The following is an 18,578-nucleotide window of genomic DNA, read 5'->3' as shown; positions in this document are numbered from 1 at the left end:
CTGACACCGGATGATCCAACCCATCTGGGTCATTCCGTCCCGCCCCGACCAGCTCCATCAAGGAACCATCTCAGAGCTCACAGCAGTGCTCAAAATCTGCTCTGTATTTCAGCTGCTAGAGAGCTCTCCCTGTGCCATGTCCAGCTCCTCACCAGCAATGCTCTGCTGCTGTCCTTTGGCCTTTTCTGTCTCTGCTAGCAGGCTTTTGTAGCTGCTCTGGGTTTTGCGGAGCTCGTCGCTTACTTCGTCCAGCCTCTTCTGCAGCATCACCTCCACCTCTCTTTGGGAAGTCTGCGCGGCAGGAAGAGAAGGCTTTAAACAGCAGGTGAGGAACCCTGGCCAGTTCCAAGCAAAGCTGTCACGCAGTGCTGTTTTGAAGCTGTGCTTTTGGGACATTTAAGTCATCTTTCCCCCATGCTCCCTGCGCGTGAAGAAGCATTTGCTTTGTGCTCTTAGTTTGTAATTTGCCAGCCCTCAAGCAGGAATTAGACAACACCCTAACGTCTCAATTCTGGGCCAAGACGACTGACGGCAGCCATCCTCCCCTCCAGTCTGGAAAAGAGAGTTAAGCTCTGAGAAACCTCTTAAAGCTCTAGTCCTTACACTCAACGCCAGCCAAGGCAGCGCTGCAGAAAGCCTCCCCTTTGCAAAGCCCCAGTCAGTGCTCAGAGCCCAAACGCACCACGCTCGGGACCATGCACAGACATCTCCAAACTTTTTTTTTTTTTGCTACTGCTTTGCTCTTGCAGCCACTAAGCGGCTTCATTCTCCGAATGCTTTTGTAGCTGCCGTTATGCAGCTGGGAGGGACGGAGGAAACACCCGTCCATCAGATGCTCTTTATGACAGGGAGATCACCCTCAATGTTCTTTGCTCAGGGAAAGCAGATGCTGTGTGCTGAAGCCCCAGCCTGGCACGGGGAGGTCCTGCCACGGCACTTAGCAGGTCAGGGGCCTAGAGATATCCAGACGTGTGTTTCCACACGCAGTGGAATTTTCTATGATGTGGTTTGGGCCAGAGAAGACTTTTTTCCATCTTAGCAGAAGAGAAGAGGGCTGGCCAAGGCATGCGCTTCGAGGGGGAAAGCAGAGTGAGGAATATGATGAGTATGCTGAAAACCGGCAGCTCTCTGAATATGAATCATACCATTGCAAACGCCAAGCGCTTTGCAGAGGGGGGAAAGAGGAAGGCAAATTAACAGCCTGGTCTCTGTCTGAACAGTAACTCCCGAACAACCAAAAAAGGGGGATTCCTCCATTCCTTGAAGATTTGATACCATGTCCTCAACTCAGAGCTCTAGGCATTGCTATTGAGCACGCTTACAACCTGAGCTCTCCCCATCACCGCAGGTACCTTCAATGCACTGCTTGCTATTCAGGATGTATCCTTTAAAGACCCATAAAAACCTCAGCTACACCCTGACGACAACAGAAAAGCCACAAGCGCTACCTCTCTGCCAGGAAAGGAGCGCGAGGGACCTCAAAAACAGCTGAGCTGAGAGAGAGAGCGAGCACGCAAGCCCATCTGTGTGAGTACAGACCCAAGTGTGACAGGGGCTGGTGGGCTTCCTGTCACATTTCCTGGGGCAAAGAAAGGCCAGGGACTCTCTACAGACAACCGTCCTGTTAGCAAGAAGGGAAGAGAGACGCATGAGCCATGGGGTTGCCATGCTGCTGCAAGAGAAAAGCCCTCATCCCCCAGCCAGCAGGGCTTCCAGCCCTGGGTTTTTGCCATCTGTTCACACCAGCCTTGCGAGCTTCACGGACGTGTGAAAAGAACAGTCTTAACCAGGGCCACGTGCTCCCTGGGTTTCGCTGGTGATGCTATAACAAGAGCGCGTTGCATCTGACAAACCAACGTGAGGGAGGCAAATTTGGAGATCTGCAAGGCAGCGCCTTTCCCAGCCACTCTGTCTCCAAGTCCTTCCCATGGCCAAGCCCAAGGATCCCGTGCAATTCAGTTATCCTGCATGACGCCTAAGCTGCCAGCCCCTAACCAACCTGGAACGGGACATTTTATCTAGCATGGTAAGGGGTGGGTGGGTGGACGGGCGGGTGTGCATGCGCGGACGGGTGCGGGCAGAATACATGTGCACACCATCAAGGGCACACGCACACCCTTATCTCTGAGCAGCTGAACTAACACAACCCCCTTTCCTATAGCCAGCGTCCTCCATGATCACGCTGCTGCGAAGACAGCAGTGAGAAGTCAGTGCTTGTCTGTCATCAAGCACCTTCTCCTCTGAAGGCTGGTGGTGCCTTTGCTCTAAGCAGCTCCCATCTCCATAAAGAACAAAAACAAAACCAAAAACCACCTAAACCCAACTCATAAGGACACAAACGCAGATGAACACTGCACGGGCTTGGTTCCTGCAGTGAAGCATCTCTTTTACTCTCCACCTTCATGCATGCAGTTTTAAGAGAGAAGGACCAGAAACACATGGAGATTAAGCAACCCAGACAAGATCAGAGGGAAAACAGCTGGCAAACCGCAGCACTCCTGTTCTGCTCCAGCCAGACATCCCCGTCTTGTAAACTCAAGCTGCAGCTGGCAAGGCTCCTCTTGCAAGCCGCAGCATCTCTGTGAGAAGAGCAGATTTGCTGGTGCCTGCCTGACCTGTAGCTGCTCGATCTGCTTCTCAGAGGCCACCGCTTTGATTTCCCAGGTCTTTTTCTGCTGCTCCTCCTGCTGCAGCATCTCCAGTTTTTCAGACAGCTCTTTCGTCAGCTTGTTGCATTCTTGTCGTAACTTTGCCAGCTCAGCATTTTGCCTGGACCAAGAAAAGCAGGGTTATTTTAACCTACAGGCCAATTGAGCATCCTCACTATACTTATGGGGTAATACAACCTCTTGTGGGCATAACACAGAACTTGGAAACATCTTAGCAGTTGCATTTTCCTATTTCTAGGGCATGCGTGGTCCTTCACGGAGGGGGTGGAAAGAGTTGACAGATCACTTTTCAAAAGCTACGTTTCAGTCACAAGGAGACATTCCTTTCCTATGAAGTAGAAAACATGAGGATCTGTGTTCCCAGACACAAGAGGAAGTTCTTTAAGCATCTGGAGTCCAGTCAGTAATTATTTTACTGCTGTTAATCACCAGCTATTTCTTATTTTCTATGAAAAGGAGTGTGAAATACCTCTACCTGGCTCATATTTGTTCTACATACATCAAGCAGGTCTTGGTTCTCTGCAGCATCACTTGTTTTAAAGACAAAGAACCCGCTAGATGTCTTCTGAAGTCAGAAAGCATGAGCTTGCATGAGCTGGAAAGTCCTACACAGCATCTTAATTCTGTTAGTAGAGAGAAAAAGCCTCCATTCCCAAAGCTCTGTCCCCTGACAACTGCTGTGCAGTGCAGACAACACAGTGAGCATCTCTCATCTCAGGCCCATGCTGAGCTGCCTTCTTCCTCACGCTATCTGTTGGCTCTAGCATCAAAACAGCTCAAGGCAAACAGGGCTTCCTTCCCCTGTCCTTCCCCTTTGACATGGGCTGCAGCCTGCAAAAACACTGACGTTTCCTCTGTCGGCCACCAAAAGGCCATTTGACAAACTCTTCGTCGCCCCCTCCTCTATCTCCAGCTACCTGAAGTCGGCAATAGCCTTTGCAGGGTGGTCTCTGTACAGGCCTCTTGGAAGAGAGGACAGGCCAGCTGTGAAGGAGAGCTAACTCCTGGCGTTTGCCAGAATGCAGTCCCTGTCTCCGCTCCACACCCCGGCCCCTTACTTGCTCTCCATCTGGCTGGTGGCTTGGTTGAGCGCGTCCCTCAGGATGGAGTTCTCCTGCTGCAGGCGAGCAAGCTGGGTGTTGGGGCCATTCTCCAGCTGCTCTTGCAGAGCCCGAATCTAGGGAACCCCAACACGGGTTATTCCATTGCGAGCCCCTTTCCTCTCCCGAGAAGCCCATGTACCATCCCAGCCCAGCCTGTTAAGCACGGAGGGATGCACACGTGCACACATGGGTTGTGCAGGTGCACTTTGCCCCCTTGCTCAGTTGACAGACGTTTACAGCCCCCAGGTATGTAAAGTCTCATGAGGATGCTCCCCGTAGCACTATGCTCCAGGCAGCCTGGGGCTAAGCGAGGTTTCTGGTTCTGCTACTTCAGCGATTCATGCAGTTAACACCAAAAAACAGATTGCTCTCGAGAGCTACCTTTGCGCTAGGAGGTGCCTCTGAAGTCTCCAGTACTCGGGACCTCAGATAGTGGTCCCTCCCCATCAGACAGCCTAAATCTCCCAGGAAGGGGCACCTGCCATCTCGTTGCATGGTGAAACCACGCACTAGGTCTCCCCTTACCTCAGTCCCACGTTCAGCAAAACCCTCGCTAGGAAGCTGAACGTCATGGGCTCTCCTCCCCTCTCTAAGGCTCTGCTCCCCTCGCAGCACCCTATATGTCGATCTAATTGAAAAGGCCACAGCCATGCATCTGCTCCTCGTGTGCCAAAAGCTATCCCCCAGCCAGAGGGGAGAGCAAGACCCTAGAGCACAACACACAGCCTACCTTTCCTTGGAGCTGCTGCGTTTCATTCACGTGATCCTGGTAGCTGGCCTGCATTCGGGCTTGAACGGCAGCAATCTCTCGTTCGCGAGTGAGCAGCTGCTCTTTCAGCTTGCTTTCAACGGCCACTGCCTTGGCCTTCTCCGCCGTGAGTTCCTTCGAGGAGAGAAGCCATCTGCTTAGTTCTCAGCACTTGCTTTGAGTTTGCTTGCTTTAAGGGAACACAAAACCAGGCCTCCTGGTTTGGAAGACTTAAGAGTTCAGCTGTGTTAGAGCTACAAGCGATCTGTGAAGTCCCATGCCAAAACTGCATGGCCAAGCCACGTTGTTTAGCACTTATGTTTCTTCCTGTATTTTGTTTTGGGCTCTGTGGCCACTGGATGCCACTGTTGTTCCACATTGAGCCAGCTAAGAGAAAGGAGTAAGACAGCCTAGATTTTTTCCAGACCAATAAGCTTTATATTACACAAAATTTAGGGCAAAGCAGTGAAAGAAAGGGACATCCTCAGGCTGGGATTTGAGGGTGCTAGACCTCCTTCGACGTGGACACTACAGGAAAGCTTGCTTCCCGCCCACGTGAACGCAGACCCCTATGGCTCTTAGGACATCGCTCTCCTACCTTCCTCCCCTGCCAACCACCAGACGGGCAGGCTCACTGCTCCCACCTCCCATCAGCAGCAACGCGAGCCATGCCAAGGCCATCAATCTGGTGATCGCAAGGCCACCTCAAGGTGGCAAAAGTTCATTCTGATTTCAACATTTAAAATGAGGCTGAGGCAAGGTGCAATCTTTTAAAGAAAGCACTGTTCCTCGCTTCTTGCAGGCCACACACCTGCTCTATCACACAGTCCTTTGGGCTGACACCTCCCTGCTCCAGATCAGGCCTGGAAGCAGCGTGACGATCGGGCAGCGCAGGAGCGCAAGCGCCCACGCTCCACAGACGAAAGCTCTGCACCGAACCACCACTTTCTGGGGAAACAGCACATGGATTAAGGACCCGGACCCCACTGGCCTCTGCTTCCAAGTGGGACCACACGCAGGGACTAGGCGGTTTGCTGCACACCAGCAGGATTGCTCTGCCGAGATGGAGCAAGTCAAGATGATCAGCACAGGAGAGAGCCCATGCCAGAGACTTCAGGAAGGCCCCGCAATGCTCACCTTGCTCAGCTCCCGCAGCTTGTTTCTGGCAGCAGACACATCCTCTTGCTCGGCAGCAAGTTGTTTTTCCTTCTCCTCCAGCTGGCGTTTTAGGACAGTAACTGGGTCACCCTTCTGTGTTGCCTGGGAGAGTGAGAGAGCATGTTAATGGGGACCTCCAAATCCATCCCATTTCCTCTGTCCCTGCGTGCACAGAGCAGGAGTGGCTCCTAAACCTGCAGGAGCGGCTTCATAAAGGATCCAGCCCTCTATCCTCCAGAACGCCCTGCTGGTTTTGTAGCCAGTAGGCCACCCAACCTGCCTTAAAACATGGAGCTTTCCTTCCTTCAGCACATCACATCCCAGCCCCTAGTCTCATCTGAGAGCTAAGGTGACAAGAGCCAATGGCAGGTGGCTCTTGGTCATGAAGAAGCAAGCATCCACAGCTCGCCACCCTACCGTATGCCAGGTATCCTGGACAATGCCCGCTTTGTCCGTCAGGATCTCGATCAGCTGCTGGGCCTCCCCCTCACTGAACACCATGCTGCTGACGGTGGACACAAGTGTCTTGTAGGGCAGGTAGAGGGGCCCATCTGAGTCCACGGGTGCTAAAGAGAAAAGAGGAGGCACTGAGACCACTCACATCAGCAGTGGAGCTGAGTCGCATTACTTGATTTTAAGCCAAACACCTTAGCTGGCTTCAGCCGGACAATTGCTTTTTCAACCCAGCATCCAGCCGGTTTGCTGCACTCATGTTTTATACCTCATTTAAACGAGGGCAATACGAGAAGTGCTAGAGAACAGACAATGCTCACTGCACAAGCATGCTTCAGGAGTCACCTAGCACTTCTGTCTGACACAACTACAGGTCACCTCCAACCCATCAAACAAAGTGAATGATCTCCCGCAGGTGCAAGACATGTTTCACCAATGCCACAGATCAGAGATTTGTTAGGCCAGGAGGGATCCGAAGTTGGACCACACCATGACATCACCTTGCAGGGTGGAGCAGAGTGGAGCTAGGAGTCCCCCTTCTTCCACCACACAGGTTTGCTGCAACTCTTTGTGAAGGAAATGATGCATCTCCAACCCCCTTCCTACCCCTCTGCGAACTTGGGAAGGCCAGGTAGCATCACGTAGTCTGTGACAGGACTGCAATGCTCTTGCAGCCCCACAGCACACAAGGTCATGATGGATAGAGGGACATGGGCAGAGATTTAAGAGTTATTCCACAGTATCCACGACCCAGTGTGCTTGTTTTTCTGAACACAATCCACATGAATTGACTCTTTGAAAAAGCAGTTTGGACTCCAATAAGCCCAGAGTCTCTAAAGGCATTAACACCAAAGTCTCTGGAATGCGGAGATCAGGACCCATTCAGGCAGCAGTTTCAGGAGAAGTTGCACAGCCCTGGGCACAACCTTCACACCACTGTCTCAGGTACCCATCCCGCAACTCCCCCACGCTGAGGAAGGGCGACCACAGAGAGGGGGAGCAGCACAAGGCCCTCTGCGTGGTGAGCTATCCCAGCCTGTGCTCGACACTAGCTCTCACCACCACCACTATTTCAGAGCTCAGAGGCAAAAAAAGAAATAAAAAATGCAGCCCATGATAGCCACCACGCTCAAAACTCTTCTGGCAAGTAAGTGACTAGACCCATCTGGCTCATGATCTTAAAACACGCGCAAGAGCAGAAGCACATGCCCACATTGCTTTCCTCTAACCCTGGGGATGATCTGTTCCCCAAGAAGCAGCTATTTGAGTTAAAAGCTCCAGGAGAGGAAAACAACAACAACAAAAACTGAAAAAAAACAGGTTCAAACTCCAGATCAGAGCAAGGGAGGATTCCTCAGGGTCAGTATTACTTCTACACTCAACCGCAATTCCCTCCTGCTCCAGACACAAACTCTGCTGCATGCCGTGACCCGGGCCAACAGCATGAGTAAGGCAGCTAGATTCAGCTCCCCATGCCCTCGGCAAGCTGCCGTTGCAGCTGTTTTCCCTGTTACAAGCTGGTCCCTTACTTCTAGGCAGGTTATCAGCTGTGGCAGTACCTCTCTCCACCAAAACCAACTCTGTTTCTGTACTCTCCCAACCATGACCAGATGCTCCTACATAACCCTGAGCATCCTGCTGGCCTGAACACCGAGGTGTAAGCCCCAGCGCTACGAGGTTCGAGATCACCCTCTTGACCTCCACGCTAAAAGCATGGCTCTTCAAACCCTCGCAGATACGTGGCACCAGAGACACAGCTTGCTCCCTGCCTGGAGCCCCGAGCCCGGGAACCACATCATTGCTGAAGCGAAGATCAGGTACCAACAAGCGTTACAAGGCAAAGCTTGGGTCTCATTATCACAGCTGATGACCCTGGATCCATGCATATGTTAACCACTTTTAGCCTTTTCAAAAGGCTAAAAACTAACCAAATGAGAAAAAACATGCCAAGCCACTCATGTCGGCTTTGCCATCTGTATCAGGGCAGAGGACATGGCTTTGAACACCTAAGCACCATCTCTGCAACACCCTCCAGTAGCGGCTGCTCCTGAGCTCAAACAATTTCAAACCTCATCCCTTTGTGCAGTTGGCCTTTAGTAAAATCCTTTCCTCAGACAAGCAGATTCAAGGGTTTTCACCTGCCCTGGGAGACCTGTGGGCACAAAACTCCCCCCATCCTGCTGAGTAGCAAGTCCTCTCCTGAAACACAGGGGGAAAACTGCCAGATTACACTGCAGCTTGGGTTGGCTTGTGTTGGGGAAGGCTAGCAAGTAGGTGTTTACTTACAAAAGAAATGCACGTGGCCACGTTGCAGGCTCTAAAAACGTGAGTGCTTTCTGACCTTTCCGCAGCCCTTCTCGTAGAAGTGTTCCCACATGGACAAACAGGAGAAACCTCTCAGGTGTTCTCAAAGATGCAGTACCAAAGATAAAAACCAAACTGTTCACATCCATGCAACGAGAGGGAAGAATCCAGCTACAGAGCTATTTCTTTCCTCACTACGCCTATTTACACCCCCCTCTCCCAAGGCAGCTACCTGCATCTCCCGTTCATTCTCAGCATGCCGAGATCTGCTCAGAGACCTATGACGCAACTGCAAATCCGGGAGGAACCTGTAGCTTTCCAACATCTGTGTGCTGGACAGAGGAGCTAAGTACCAAGCAGGGGCACCCAATGCAGGAGGCAACACATTACAGGGAGAAAACAAGTCAATAAGCTCTTAGCTTCAACTCTGTTTTCCCCAGAGAGAGCTCTAGTCTTCCCAATCACCTTCCCTCTGTGCACTTGGTTCATGTCACCAGAGATTGCCTTTCTCACCAGAGATGTCATGTTTCTAACACAGAAGAATCAAGAGATCTCAGGACAGGCCAGCTCTGTTTTAACAGCACCAAGATATCCTGCTTGCTTACTCAGTGGGAATATATGCAGAGGAATTTGGCCTTACCTGGCTCGCTCTTTTTCTTGGACGCAGCCTTCTTCTTGACAGCTCCATCGTGCTTCTGCTCCTCATGGGTGGCAAGAGCATCGGCTTTCTTGACAGCAACGGAGTTGATGACTGGAGCGCTTTGCTGCGTGCCAACTGGTGGCACAGCCACAACAGGCACTTCCTTGGGGGTCGCCTCCAAGACAGGGGAACTCTTGGGGACACTGATGGGAGGTGAAGCCAACACTGGGCTAGGAGCAGGTTCCACCTTTGCCACCTTCTTTTCCTTCTTCCTCTTTTCCTTAGGAGATGGGGCAGGCTTCTCCTTTTCCTGAGGGGTCGCTGACACTGCTGCAACTGGAGACTCAATAATTACAGGCTCAGACACCACAGCAGGCTCAAGAACTACATCCTTGGAAGAGTCTGTCACTTCCTGAGTCAGCTCCTGCTCAGGTATCTTTCCATTAGGTTTCTCTTCCTTTTTCTTCGCTTTGCCTTTTTTCTCAACAGGTTTCTCTTTCTTCTTTTTCTCCATTTTGTGCTGGTGGGTCTTCTCAAGCTCTTTGCGCTGCTTGGCCAAGGCTTCCTCGTAAGATGTCTCCTTCATGGAGAAGGTGGATACCAGAAAGATTCCAATGGCTGATATCACCATGAAACCTCCAAAGACCATAACACCCAGCGTCTGAGGGTCGTACACGTCCATCCTGCCTTATTCTTCCGCGCCTGCAAGACACCAGAATGAAAGTTAGCGGAGGAAAAACCCAAAGATGCAATGGCCCAGAGCAGTGAGTTTCATACAGACATTTGTGTTTCCAAACGGCACCTTGCACCGAAACGACAAACGCTTGAGATTTGCACACCCTGGGCAGGGCCACCTGTCTATACATCCCCAAGTCCGTGCCCCTCTGCTATGTTGCCTATTCACAGCAGCTATTCCCAGTTTGTACTGCGAGGAGTAATTTCAATGACGGTAGCAGTCTCCAGAAAAACCCAAAAGGGGGGAAAAGAAAAAAAAAAAAATTACACCCTTAGCATCTGCACCCTGCGGTAACAGCAATTTCTGAACATATAGCTCATCTCACAAAAACGCGAGCTGGAGATGCTGCATGCGGAGCGGCTCTCCCACGCTCCACAAAGACACATGGGGCTGCGATGGTAAAGAGGGTGACGCGACATGCATCACGGCGCGACATGTGCTCAGGAATCTCACACCCGGGCTGTTGCAGAGAGCAGCACCCATGCAAGCATCCCGAGAAGGGGACCTCTCTGCAGCAGCCTGCAGCTCTGGTGCAGTGAGGAAAACGCCCTGCAGCGAGGTCGCGTGCACGTACACCACACCGAGAACCAAGCCATGGCCATTTCCTTGAGATGCAAATACCAATAAAAGTCCTAAGTTCAAGCTTAAAAACAAAATAATTCATCAATTATCTCATCTTCTCCAACCGAGGCTTGCAAGAAGCAGCGAAGGAGACTTGCAAAGGGAATACTGGATGCGGCGCTTCTCTTTCCACCTCTGCTATTAGCCTGGCAGGTAAAACAGGCACAGGACACGTCCTTCCCCACCTCCTCTTCAGCCTCAGTTTCTGCCTCCACAAGACAATAAGCAGCAACAGAGACCCACCACAAGAGAGAGTGGTTTGGGATCAGGCAGGAGGTGTGCAGCCACACGGGGAGGAGGTGCTGTTATGGCACTCCACTTAACTGCTAATTAAACCTTGTCCCAAGCTTATAAACCAATCTGTTCCCTGCTGTCCCACTCATGTGTTTCTCCTGTCTGGGCAAAACCTCCCTGTGGCCCCGAAATGGCTCATTAATCCTCCGGCAGGAATGCTGAAGGTGGTTAACCTAAGGAGGGGCACCTTCCAGGACATGCAAAGCTGCAGTTTCTTGCCATCGTGCCTAAAAGCCATAATGGGGAAAAGGCAGAAAGCCCTCGGCTATCAGCAGTTCCCATCTCCACACTTAACTGTGAAAAATTATCAAATTTCCTCTTTAAGAGGTTGTCGGTTGGGGGCAGGGGGACTGGAAGCAGAAGAGGCAGAATAAGAATAACACGAAGGAGATGAGCATCTTTTCAAAACCTCAGGACTTGAAGGGAGAGACCTCAGAAGTTTTTTTGGCACCGCAGTGACACGTTACAGAAAAGGCGTGAAAAGAGAGCACGATGGAGCACTGCAGCAGAAACTCGCTCCACCTTTGCTCTTGCAGCGAGTGGGGCAACTATGCAACGAAGACGGCCGCTTCAGGACACGTCATTACACATTGAGGTTCTTCTCCAGCACCGGAGCAGGGCACGCAGAGCCGCAAAACAGCTGTCTCCCACCGGAGACATTCACCTGCGCGGGGAGGGGGATTTCCATCAGCAGCCTGGCTCTCCCTCTCCAAGCATCCCCGGCGAAGCTGGGGAAACTTGGCAGGCAGGAGAGCTTCAAACGCCAGCTGGAACGAGCTTCCACCAAAAGTGCCAACTGTCTACCACGGGCGCTGCTCTACATCCCAGGTGATGCTAGAGACCTTGCTATTTCAGGTCCGCCACGTTCAGCTGGGATTTAAACACCCTCCCTCCCCAGCATGTTTGATATTCGGTCATATCTCTCCAATTACGCTTGCAATGAAGCGAGTGCTCTGGGATCCTTCCCGCTATGATGGATTACTCCGAACCTACTGGGGGAAGAAGGCAGAAATTCCTCTCCCCAGCAGTAACTAGAAATTGGGACCCCGGGGCTGGAGAGCACAGACCCACTATGGAGCACTGGTTTTAATGGTCGCACTGAAGTGTCTGGGACCTGCTAGGGATGGTTTTAGGGACAGGAACAAGAAGATCTGTGTTCCTGGCCCAGCAACCCTGACAGATGGGTAAGAAGAAACCCTTCCTGACGCCACTCTAGCACATACTCATATTTAGATTAAATTTGCTGTTCCATCTTCGGGCAAGAGCATCACCCAGCTCGGACACAAAGTCCGAGCAAATATACTCCAACCCCATCAGCTGCTACCACCTCCCCCAAAAGGCAGCTGGAAGGAGCCCACGGAGGATGGGGTCGGAGAGGCAACCGCCTGGCGCTGGGCTGGGGAGAGGAGCAGCCTTGGCAGCTCGGAAATCTCAGCGCTCCACTTCAACCTCTCACCGAGCGGAGACTCGAGCCACGAGGTTGGTGAGACCACAGTGCCCAAGCGCCTCACCGGCCCTGTGGCCCACCCTGGGCCGCTGTCCCTCTCAAAGGCCCTTCAACGAGACCAGGAGCAGGGTGTCGTGCCACAGCAAGAGCCCGGGAGAGCCACACGCTCCCTGCGGAGAGCCTCACCCAACGTGCTGCAGTAAAAGCCAACTGTACCTTGCCTCCTCTCAGGTTTTACAGCTGGAGGGAGATAAGGCTGCAGATTAGCATGAAAAAGTCCTTCCTAGCCGAACAAAACACAGCAATGACAAAACAAAACAAGACTAAACAAAACAAAACAAAAAAAAACCCCAGCACCCACCCCAACCAAAAAGCAGCCCACAGCACCCAGCACAAAGAGGCCCTAGTTGCCCCACCAGGTTCCCGCAGCTTTAACCATTTCGCTGCATCCAGCCTCCAACGCAAGGGAGAAAAATTGATCTGGTCAGTTAATGTCAACATGGCTAAACTGCAGAAAAGGGGCTCCATTCATGCATTTTCTGCCAAAGCTGCGGAGCCTCTTCACAAGGAAAGGGGCAGCACGCCATCCCGCAGACCTAGGAAAGCTGCGGACACCTCATCCCTGCTGGAAGTGGAGTCTCAGCCGGCGAAGTTCACAAAATCTCTGCAGCTACTCACACGTGGCCGCTCGCAAGCCAACGCCGCCTGATGAGATAAACCCAGGATTCAACCCTGCCGCTATCCCGAGGACCGGCATGCCCTTGCCGCGAGAAGATCCGAAACGAGGACGAGAAATAACAACTGCGCAGCAATTATCAGAGAAGCGTTATCACAGCAAAGAGAAACCGAGTCCCGTCTCAAAGCTCGTCCTCTGCAGCATTCAAAGCCCCCGGCGCGAGGCTGGGTCCCGCGCCGACCCGCGCGCCGCCTCCAAGGAACAAGTTACACCAGTGGCGTTCCTCTTGCGGCCGAGACTTGGCACAAACTGGCCCAACAGCTCCTTTAAGGGAGAGCCTATCACTCCGACAGCAAAAACAGCGGCAGGTTACAGGATACCACGTGCATTTAAAATTAAACCAGACTGGATTCGGCATTTTGGGGGTAAAAAAAAAAAAAAAAAAGAAGTCTTCCTTTGGGAACTTCCGGATGCACAAACGCACGCAGCAACGTACGGCAACGTTAACGGCAGGAGCAAAGCTCTGCGTTGGTGTTTCCTGACCTTGCCTTCTTCCCAAGGAACTTCAGCATTCTCCCTTCAAGGAGCCGGAAGTTTGTTTCGGCACTGGCCTCGCCAGATACGCTCACGATCTCGACAGCAGGGGAGCTTTTTTCAATTTGATGCCCGAACTCTTTTGGGAGAGGGCCTGCACGCCGCTCCGACAGCGCGCACGGGCGGCACCAGCCATCAGAGTCACCGTCGGAAAGATAAAGCTCACGTCCTGTGCAGAGCGTACTTACCTGCGTGCAGCTTCTCAAACAAACAGGACTATCCTCCAACCATCGCCCAGTCAAAGCAATGAAAATCACCAAATATCGCCATATGTCAACGCCCTCCTGCTCCTTCCTCTAAATAACTTGCTCAGATAAAGCTCTTGGCCGCCACCAAAACAGGAACAAGACAGCTAGCTGATATTTCACTTGCTACGAAAGAAAACAAAACTTTGCCTTCTCGCGTAAAAGAGCCAGCAAAAAAAAGCCGGGCTCTAACTCTTCAGTTCCTGTGGTTTTTCTTCCAGTTATCCATGAAATTTCCAAATATCCCAGGAGACAGGCTAGAAAAAGGGACTTCCCCCGCCACCCTGGGGCACGCACTCACCTCTCCTTGCTCCGAGCAAACCTCCTAACGTGCTGTAAGGCAGCAAAGCCAGCAAGGCACTGAGCCTTGCCGAGTTTTAAGCGCAGGACAATTTCCAGGACTAACCAACTCGCGTCAGCACGGCACGCCGGCACAAGGGCCAAGCTCAGTGTCTCGCAGTTGCGTTTGCCAGAGACCTGCAAGAGCCAAAATCAGGATCCAGCCTCCCCACCTGTCCAGGTTTTCTCCTCTCTGCAAACACTTCCACGAAATGCACAGGAATCCGGTCTCTTTGAGACTTTCACCTCCATCCAGCTGGGTTTAAAGCAGCCAGGTCAACTGTTAGGCAGGCAGGAGTAAAGGAAGAGACAGGTTGTATCGTTACAGAAACCTTATTTCCTTATGCAGACAGTGGAAAATACATACACTATCGATCCCTGCCTTTAAAGAGGTGCTTCGGATGGGAAAAGAAAAGATGCTCCACCTGCAATCCAAGACTTGTACTCTGCCATAGCGTCAAAGCAGCATCCCAAGTTAACGTAGAAAAAGAAGCGAGTGGGTATCGGAGGGGAGAGAAAGAGAAAACTAGGGTCGTGCAGCTGGGCTGGGCTTTGCACAGTCTGAAGGAATACCTGCCTGCAAAGTTGTGGTTTTAGGAAGGGGGGAAAAAAAAAAAAAAAAAGTTTCCAGGCTGAGATTTCATCTTCTTCAAAGTGCAAAATTCCCTTGCAGGACACGGGGGCAAGCACCTCAGAGACCGAAGGGACCGTTTCGGGAGGCCACTGACCAGCCTTCCAGCGGTTCTGGAAAATAAAGTCCCGTCTCCTGCCCTGCTCCTGATTTGAAGCTACCCTTGCCAAAAGCCAGCTCAAGGAGGGAGACGTCGCCGGGGACAAAGCAGCGCTGGCTTCAAGGGCCGATCCTGCTGATAGCAGGGCAGCCCGGCGGCGGGACACGTCTCCTGCAGCCTCTCCCTCTGCCCTGTTGCGATAGATGGGGACAAAACTGGAAAACTCCGCAGGCCTCGAGCAGGTTTAAGCACATCCTCTAAATAAACGGCAGAAATAACAAAAAGGCAGGGAAAAAAACCACCCCCATACATACTTAAAGGAAACCGAGCGTGATCGCACCGCAACGCAGCTGCATCTTGACTGATCTCTGCAGCGGCTGTTACAGACCTGCTCTCCTCTTCCCAGCCCAAGGGCTGTCTCATCGCTGGCCCTCATCAGCTCTTGAAAACACCTCTCACAACTATTTGGGCGCTTCTTTTCCACTCGGGGGAAGGGTCCCAGCTTCCAGGCTGGTTTTGCAGAAGACAAAGCATCTGCAGGCAAGCACCTTTTAAACTCAGGGTCGCCCCTGCCTTCACCGAACGCGTTGCCGCGATCCCTGAGCGCGAAAGGTTGACAGAGCCCTTTACAACCGCCTCTTTGGAAGGAAAACTTCCGCCTGCGTGGGGTGTCCAAGGAGCCGCAGGTCGAGCCGGTCCTTCAGGGCAGCCCCAGCCCGCACGCAGCCGCCTGGGTGGACTGCAAAGCCCACCGCCCTCCTTCCCGCGCTTCCCTCTGCTCAGCGCTTTGCCTCTACCCAGACCCTGCGCTGCCGCGGATCTCCCCGGGCTGCTTCGGTCAGACGCCGTCTGCGGTGCCAAACGCCAGCAGTGAGCTCCGGGGCAGATATATGTATGTATGTGTATGTGTGTATATATATATATATTTTTTTTTTTTTTTTTTTTTGCTGAGTTAATGAAAAAGGAGCGATCTTCTCATAGCTATGACCTTTTTGTGACTGCGCGTAATCAGATTGCAGAATTTCATAAGATCGGCTCTCAGCTACGGTCAGAGGAATTTCTTTCCAATATCTGGAACAGATGGCGATGACTGTAAGCGTCCGGGGCGAGGGAAGGCGCGGGGCGGTGGCGAGCGCAAAGCCAAGCTTGACAGAGAGGGGCAGTCCCGCAGGTCCCAGCAGCGGAGCGCCCAGCCGGCTGCGCCCTGCAGCTTCTCCCCGGGGCCAGAAACCCCTCGCCCTGAGCCCGTGCCCAAGGGGGGCTGCGCGCCGGGGAAGGGACCCCGCTCCACCTCCTGCACGTCCCCAGACGTCTCCTTCCCCCTTTGGGACGGCCCCGCTTCTCCTGGGTGCTCGGCTGGCCTGGAGGGGAAGGAGCAGCGGGGGGACGTTATTTCCACCTCCTCGGAGCAGGCAAGGAGTTGGCAATAGTCATCCTAATAGCAGCAATAACAGTTAACGATGAGGAGGATGAGGAGGATGTCTTCTGAAAGAGGCTGAAGCGCTGCAATGGGTGCGGGTGAAGGGGGAGCGGGGGCCGGCGCTGCGCCGGGGCAGGGAGGAAGAGGAGGAGGAGGAGAGGGAGGCGGCGGAGGCTCCGTCCATCACGCGGCGGCCGCGGGCACGGGCAGGGCGCCTCCCCCCCGGCCGCCTGCACACGTCGCCATTCCGCACCGCCCGGTGCCGGTGCCGGTGCCGGTGCCGGTGCCGGTTCATTCATCCGCCCGCCGCGGCCGCCCCGTCCCACCGCCCCGGCGCGGCGGCTCCGCGCGTCCCCCCGTCCCGTCCCGTCCCGTCCCCCCCCCCAGCTCCGAGCCAGCTGCAAACGTGGCCGGCAAAAGGGGGAGGGACGGCAAAAAAAAAAAAAACATGGCAAAACTGGGAGAGAAGGAGGCAAAACCGGAGGGAGAAAAGGAGGGGGGGAAAAAAAAATAGGGAAAATTGAAAGAAGAGAGAAACCGGCCGCTGCGGGCGGGTGGGTGCCCCGCCGGCGTGGGGTTTGGGGGGGGGGATGCGCGGCCCCCCGGCCCCGCTGACAGCCGCCCCCGGGTGGTGTTGGGGGGGAGGGGGGGAGCGGCGGCGGGTCCCCGCGGAGCGCCGGGGCCCCGTGGGAACGGGACACCCCCCCCCCCAAAAAAAACCACAAAAAACAAAAAACAACCCCCCCCCCCCCCCCGCCGGCGCGGACCCACCTCGCCGCCGCCGCCGCCGTCTGGAGTCGTGGCACTTTCTGCCGCCCGCTGGCCGCCCCCCCCCCCCGTCCCGTCCCGTCCCACGTCCCCCCCCCGACGGCGCCCTGGTTGGTGCCGCCGCCGCCACTCAGTCCCGCGGCGGCCCAGTGAGCGCGGCGGGGCGGGCCGGGCCGGGCCGGGCCGGGCCGGGGGGGGCGGGCCGGGCGGCGGCATTGTGGGGCGCGTAGTCCCCGCGGAGCTGTTTTACTCGGGCCGAGAGCTTTGGCCAATTCAGGGTTTTTTTTTTGTTTGTTTGCTTGTTTTTTTTTTTTTTTGGAAATTTCAGCTTTGAGAAGTTGAGTTTGCTGCGCCCCCCTTAGCTCAACCCTTAGCCCTCCTGCCCGGCGCCTGGCGAACTGGAGGTGTTGGGATCACCCCTCCGGGGCGCGGTGGGATTCAGCCCCCGGTCAAGATCAGAATCACAGAATCACAGAATGGTTGAGGTTGGAAGGGACCTCTGGAGATCATCTAGTCCAACCCCCCTGCTCAAGCAGGGTCACCTAGAGCAGATTGCCCAGGATCACATCCAGACGGCTTTTGAATATCTCCAGCGAAGGAGACTCCACCACCTCTCTGGGCAACCTGTGCCAATGCTCTGTCACCCATCAGCACCAGCCCTGGGAGGGGAAAGGTAACGCTGCCCTCTCCCAAAGCTGGCTCTGGGCTCAGCGTGGTTGCACGGCCGTCCTGGAAACATCTCTTGAGGTTCCTCAAACTCTCCCCCAGCCCAAAGCAGCGCTGTCGCTCACGAGCTCCTTTGAAACGCAGCTACTGAGCGAGGGCGGGATGCGCGGTTTGGGAAAGGGGCAGCGGTCGGGCTGAGATAAAGCAGCGCAGGATGCCAGAGTCACCTTGCCTTTTCCCACCACTTCAAAGGACTCGCTCAGGATTAAAGCTGGATTTAGCTCTTGCGCTGAATTAGTACGGAGGCAAACACGCTAATTCCGAGTCAGAAATAAAGGATCACAAGTCATTACTGAATATACACAGTCCGCGCTGAGCTGGGGAAATCTTGCAGACCTTTACCCATGCTATTTTTGCTGGGAAGAAAGAGGCTTTAATTGCCAGTGAACTACCAGGCAACTGCTGGACTGGGCGTTCGGCTCTTACATTGCGTTAGCACAACCCAGCAGCTCCGTCTCGCTTCGGTAAGCCAGCCTGCACGAGGCTCCCGCGGTCTAACCAGGGAACTGGTACTACCCGTTGTCCTTGGTGATAATGCCAGTATAACCTGGCCATAAGATACAGCTGTCTCCTATGTGAGGACAAGAACGCGTCTAGGAACGGATGGGAAACCTGAGGAGTGTCCATACACGGGATGTAAGTACTGGCCAGCAACTGGACCCATCTCAAGAGCGGGGTGTGGGAGTCACAGAAGGGACCGACCCCTAAAAGCCAGGGCCCCAAACTCAGCGGGAGTCTTTCGCAGGATTCTGAAGGGCACAGGACACGTTAACGCACAAATCTAGGCAGGGACCGGACTCCTCCTACACCCCGCAGAGTCTGCTCCATGACCCACCAGTTCGTGGGCCCCAGGGCAGGGGCAAAGCCACGTCCAGAGCTGCTCATGCTGCCCAGTGCCACCCAGCA

General features: G+C 53.9%; 1 protein-coding gene across 7 annotated transcripts in view; it reads right to left on the bottom strand.

Annotated features, from left to right (window-relative positions):
* The window catches only part of RRBP1 (ribosome binding protein 1), a 48,720-nt gene that overhangs the window by 12,045 nt on the left and 18,097 nt on the right, over positions 1-18,578 (bottom strand). For 2 of the 7 annotated variants that reach the window (XM_068940804.1, XM_068940810.1), the window contains exons 1-8: positions 16,950-17,043; positions 9,076-9,777; positions 6,096-6,244; positions 5,658-5,780; positions 4,503-4,655; positions 3,728-3,846; positions 2,616-2,769; positions 153-291 (exon numbers count right to left, since the gene is read on the bottom strand). In XM_068940804.1, coding sequence (XP_068796905.1) covers positions 153-291; positions 2,616-2,769; positions 3,728-3,846; positions 4,503-4,655; positions 5,658-5,780; positions 6,096-6,244; positions 9,076-9,757 — 1,519 coding nt within the window. In that variant the 5' untranslated portion in view covers positions 9,758-9,777; positions 16,950-17,043. Of the gene's footprint in view, positions 1-152; positions 292-2,615; positions 2,770-3,727; positions 3,847-4,502; positions 4,656-5,657; positions 5,781-6,095; positions 6,245-9,075; positions 9,778-13,631; positions 13,746-13,989; positions 14,161-14,200; positions 14,306-15,746; positions 16,311-16,949; positions 17,044-18,578 lie in introns of those variants that run through there. The other 5 variants (XM_068940807.1, XM_068940811.1, XM_068940809.1 and 2 more) reach the window with 5 other exon arrangements.

This window comes from Struthio camelus, chromosome 3, assembly GCF_040807025.1.
Source record: "Struthio camelus isolate bStrCam1 chromosome 3, bStrCam1.hap1, whole genome shotgun sequence".
Classification (NCBI taxonomy): Eukaryota; Metazoa; Chordata; class Aves; order Struthioniformes; family Struthionidae; genus Struthio; species Struthio camelus.
Note: the sequence above shows the minus strand (reverse complement) of the source record. Positions and strands in the feature narration are given on the sequence as shown.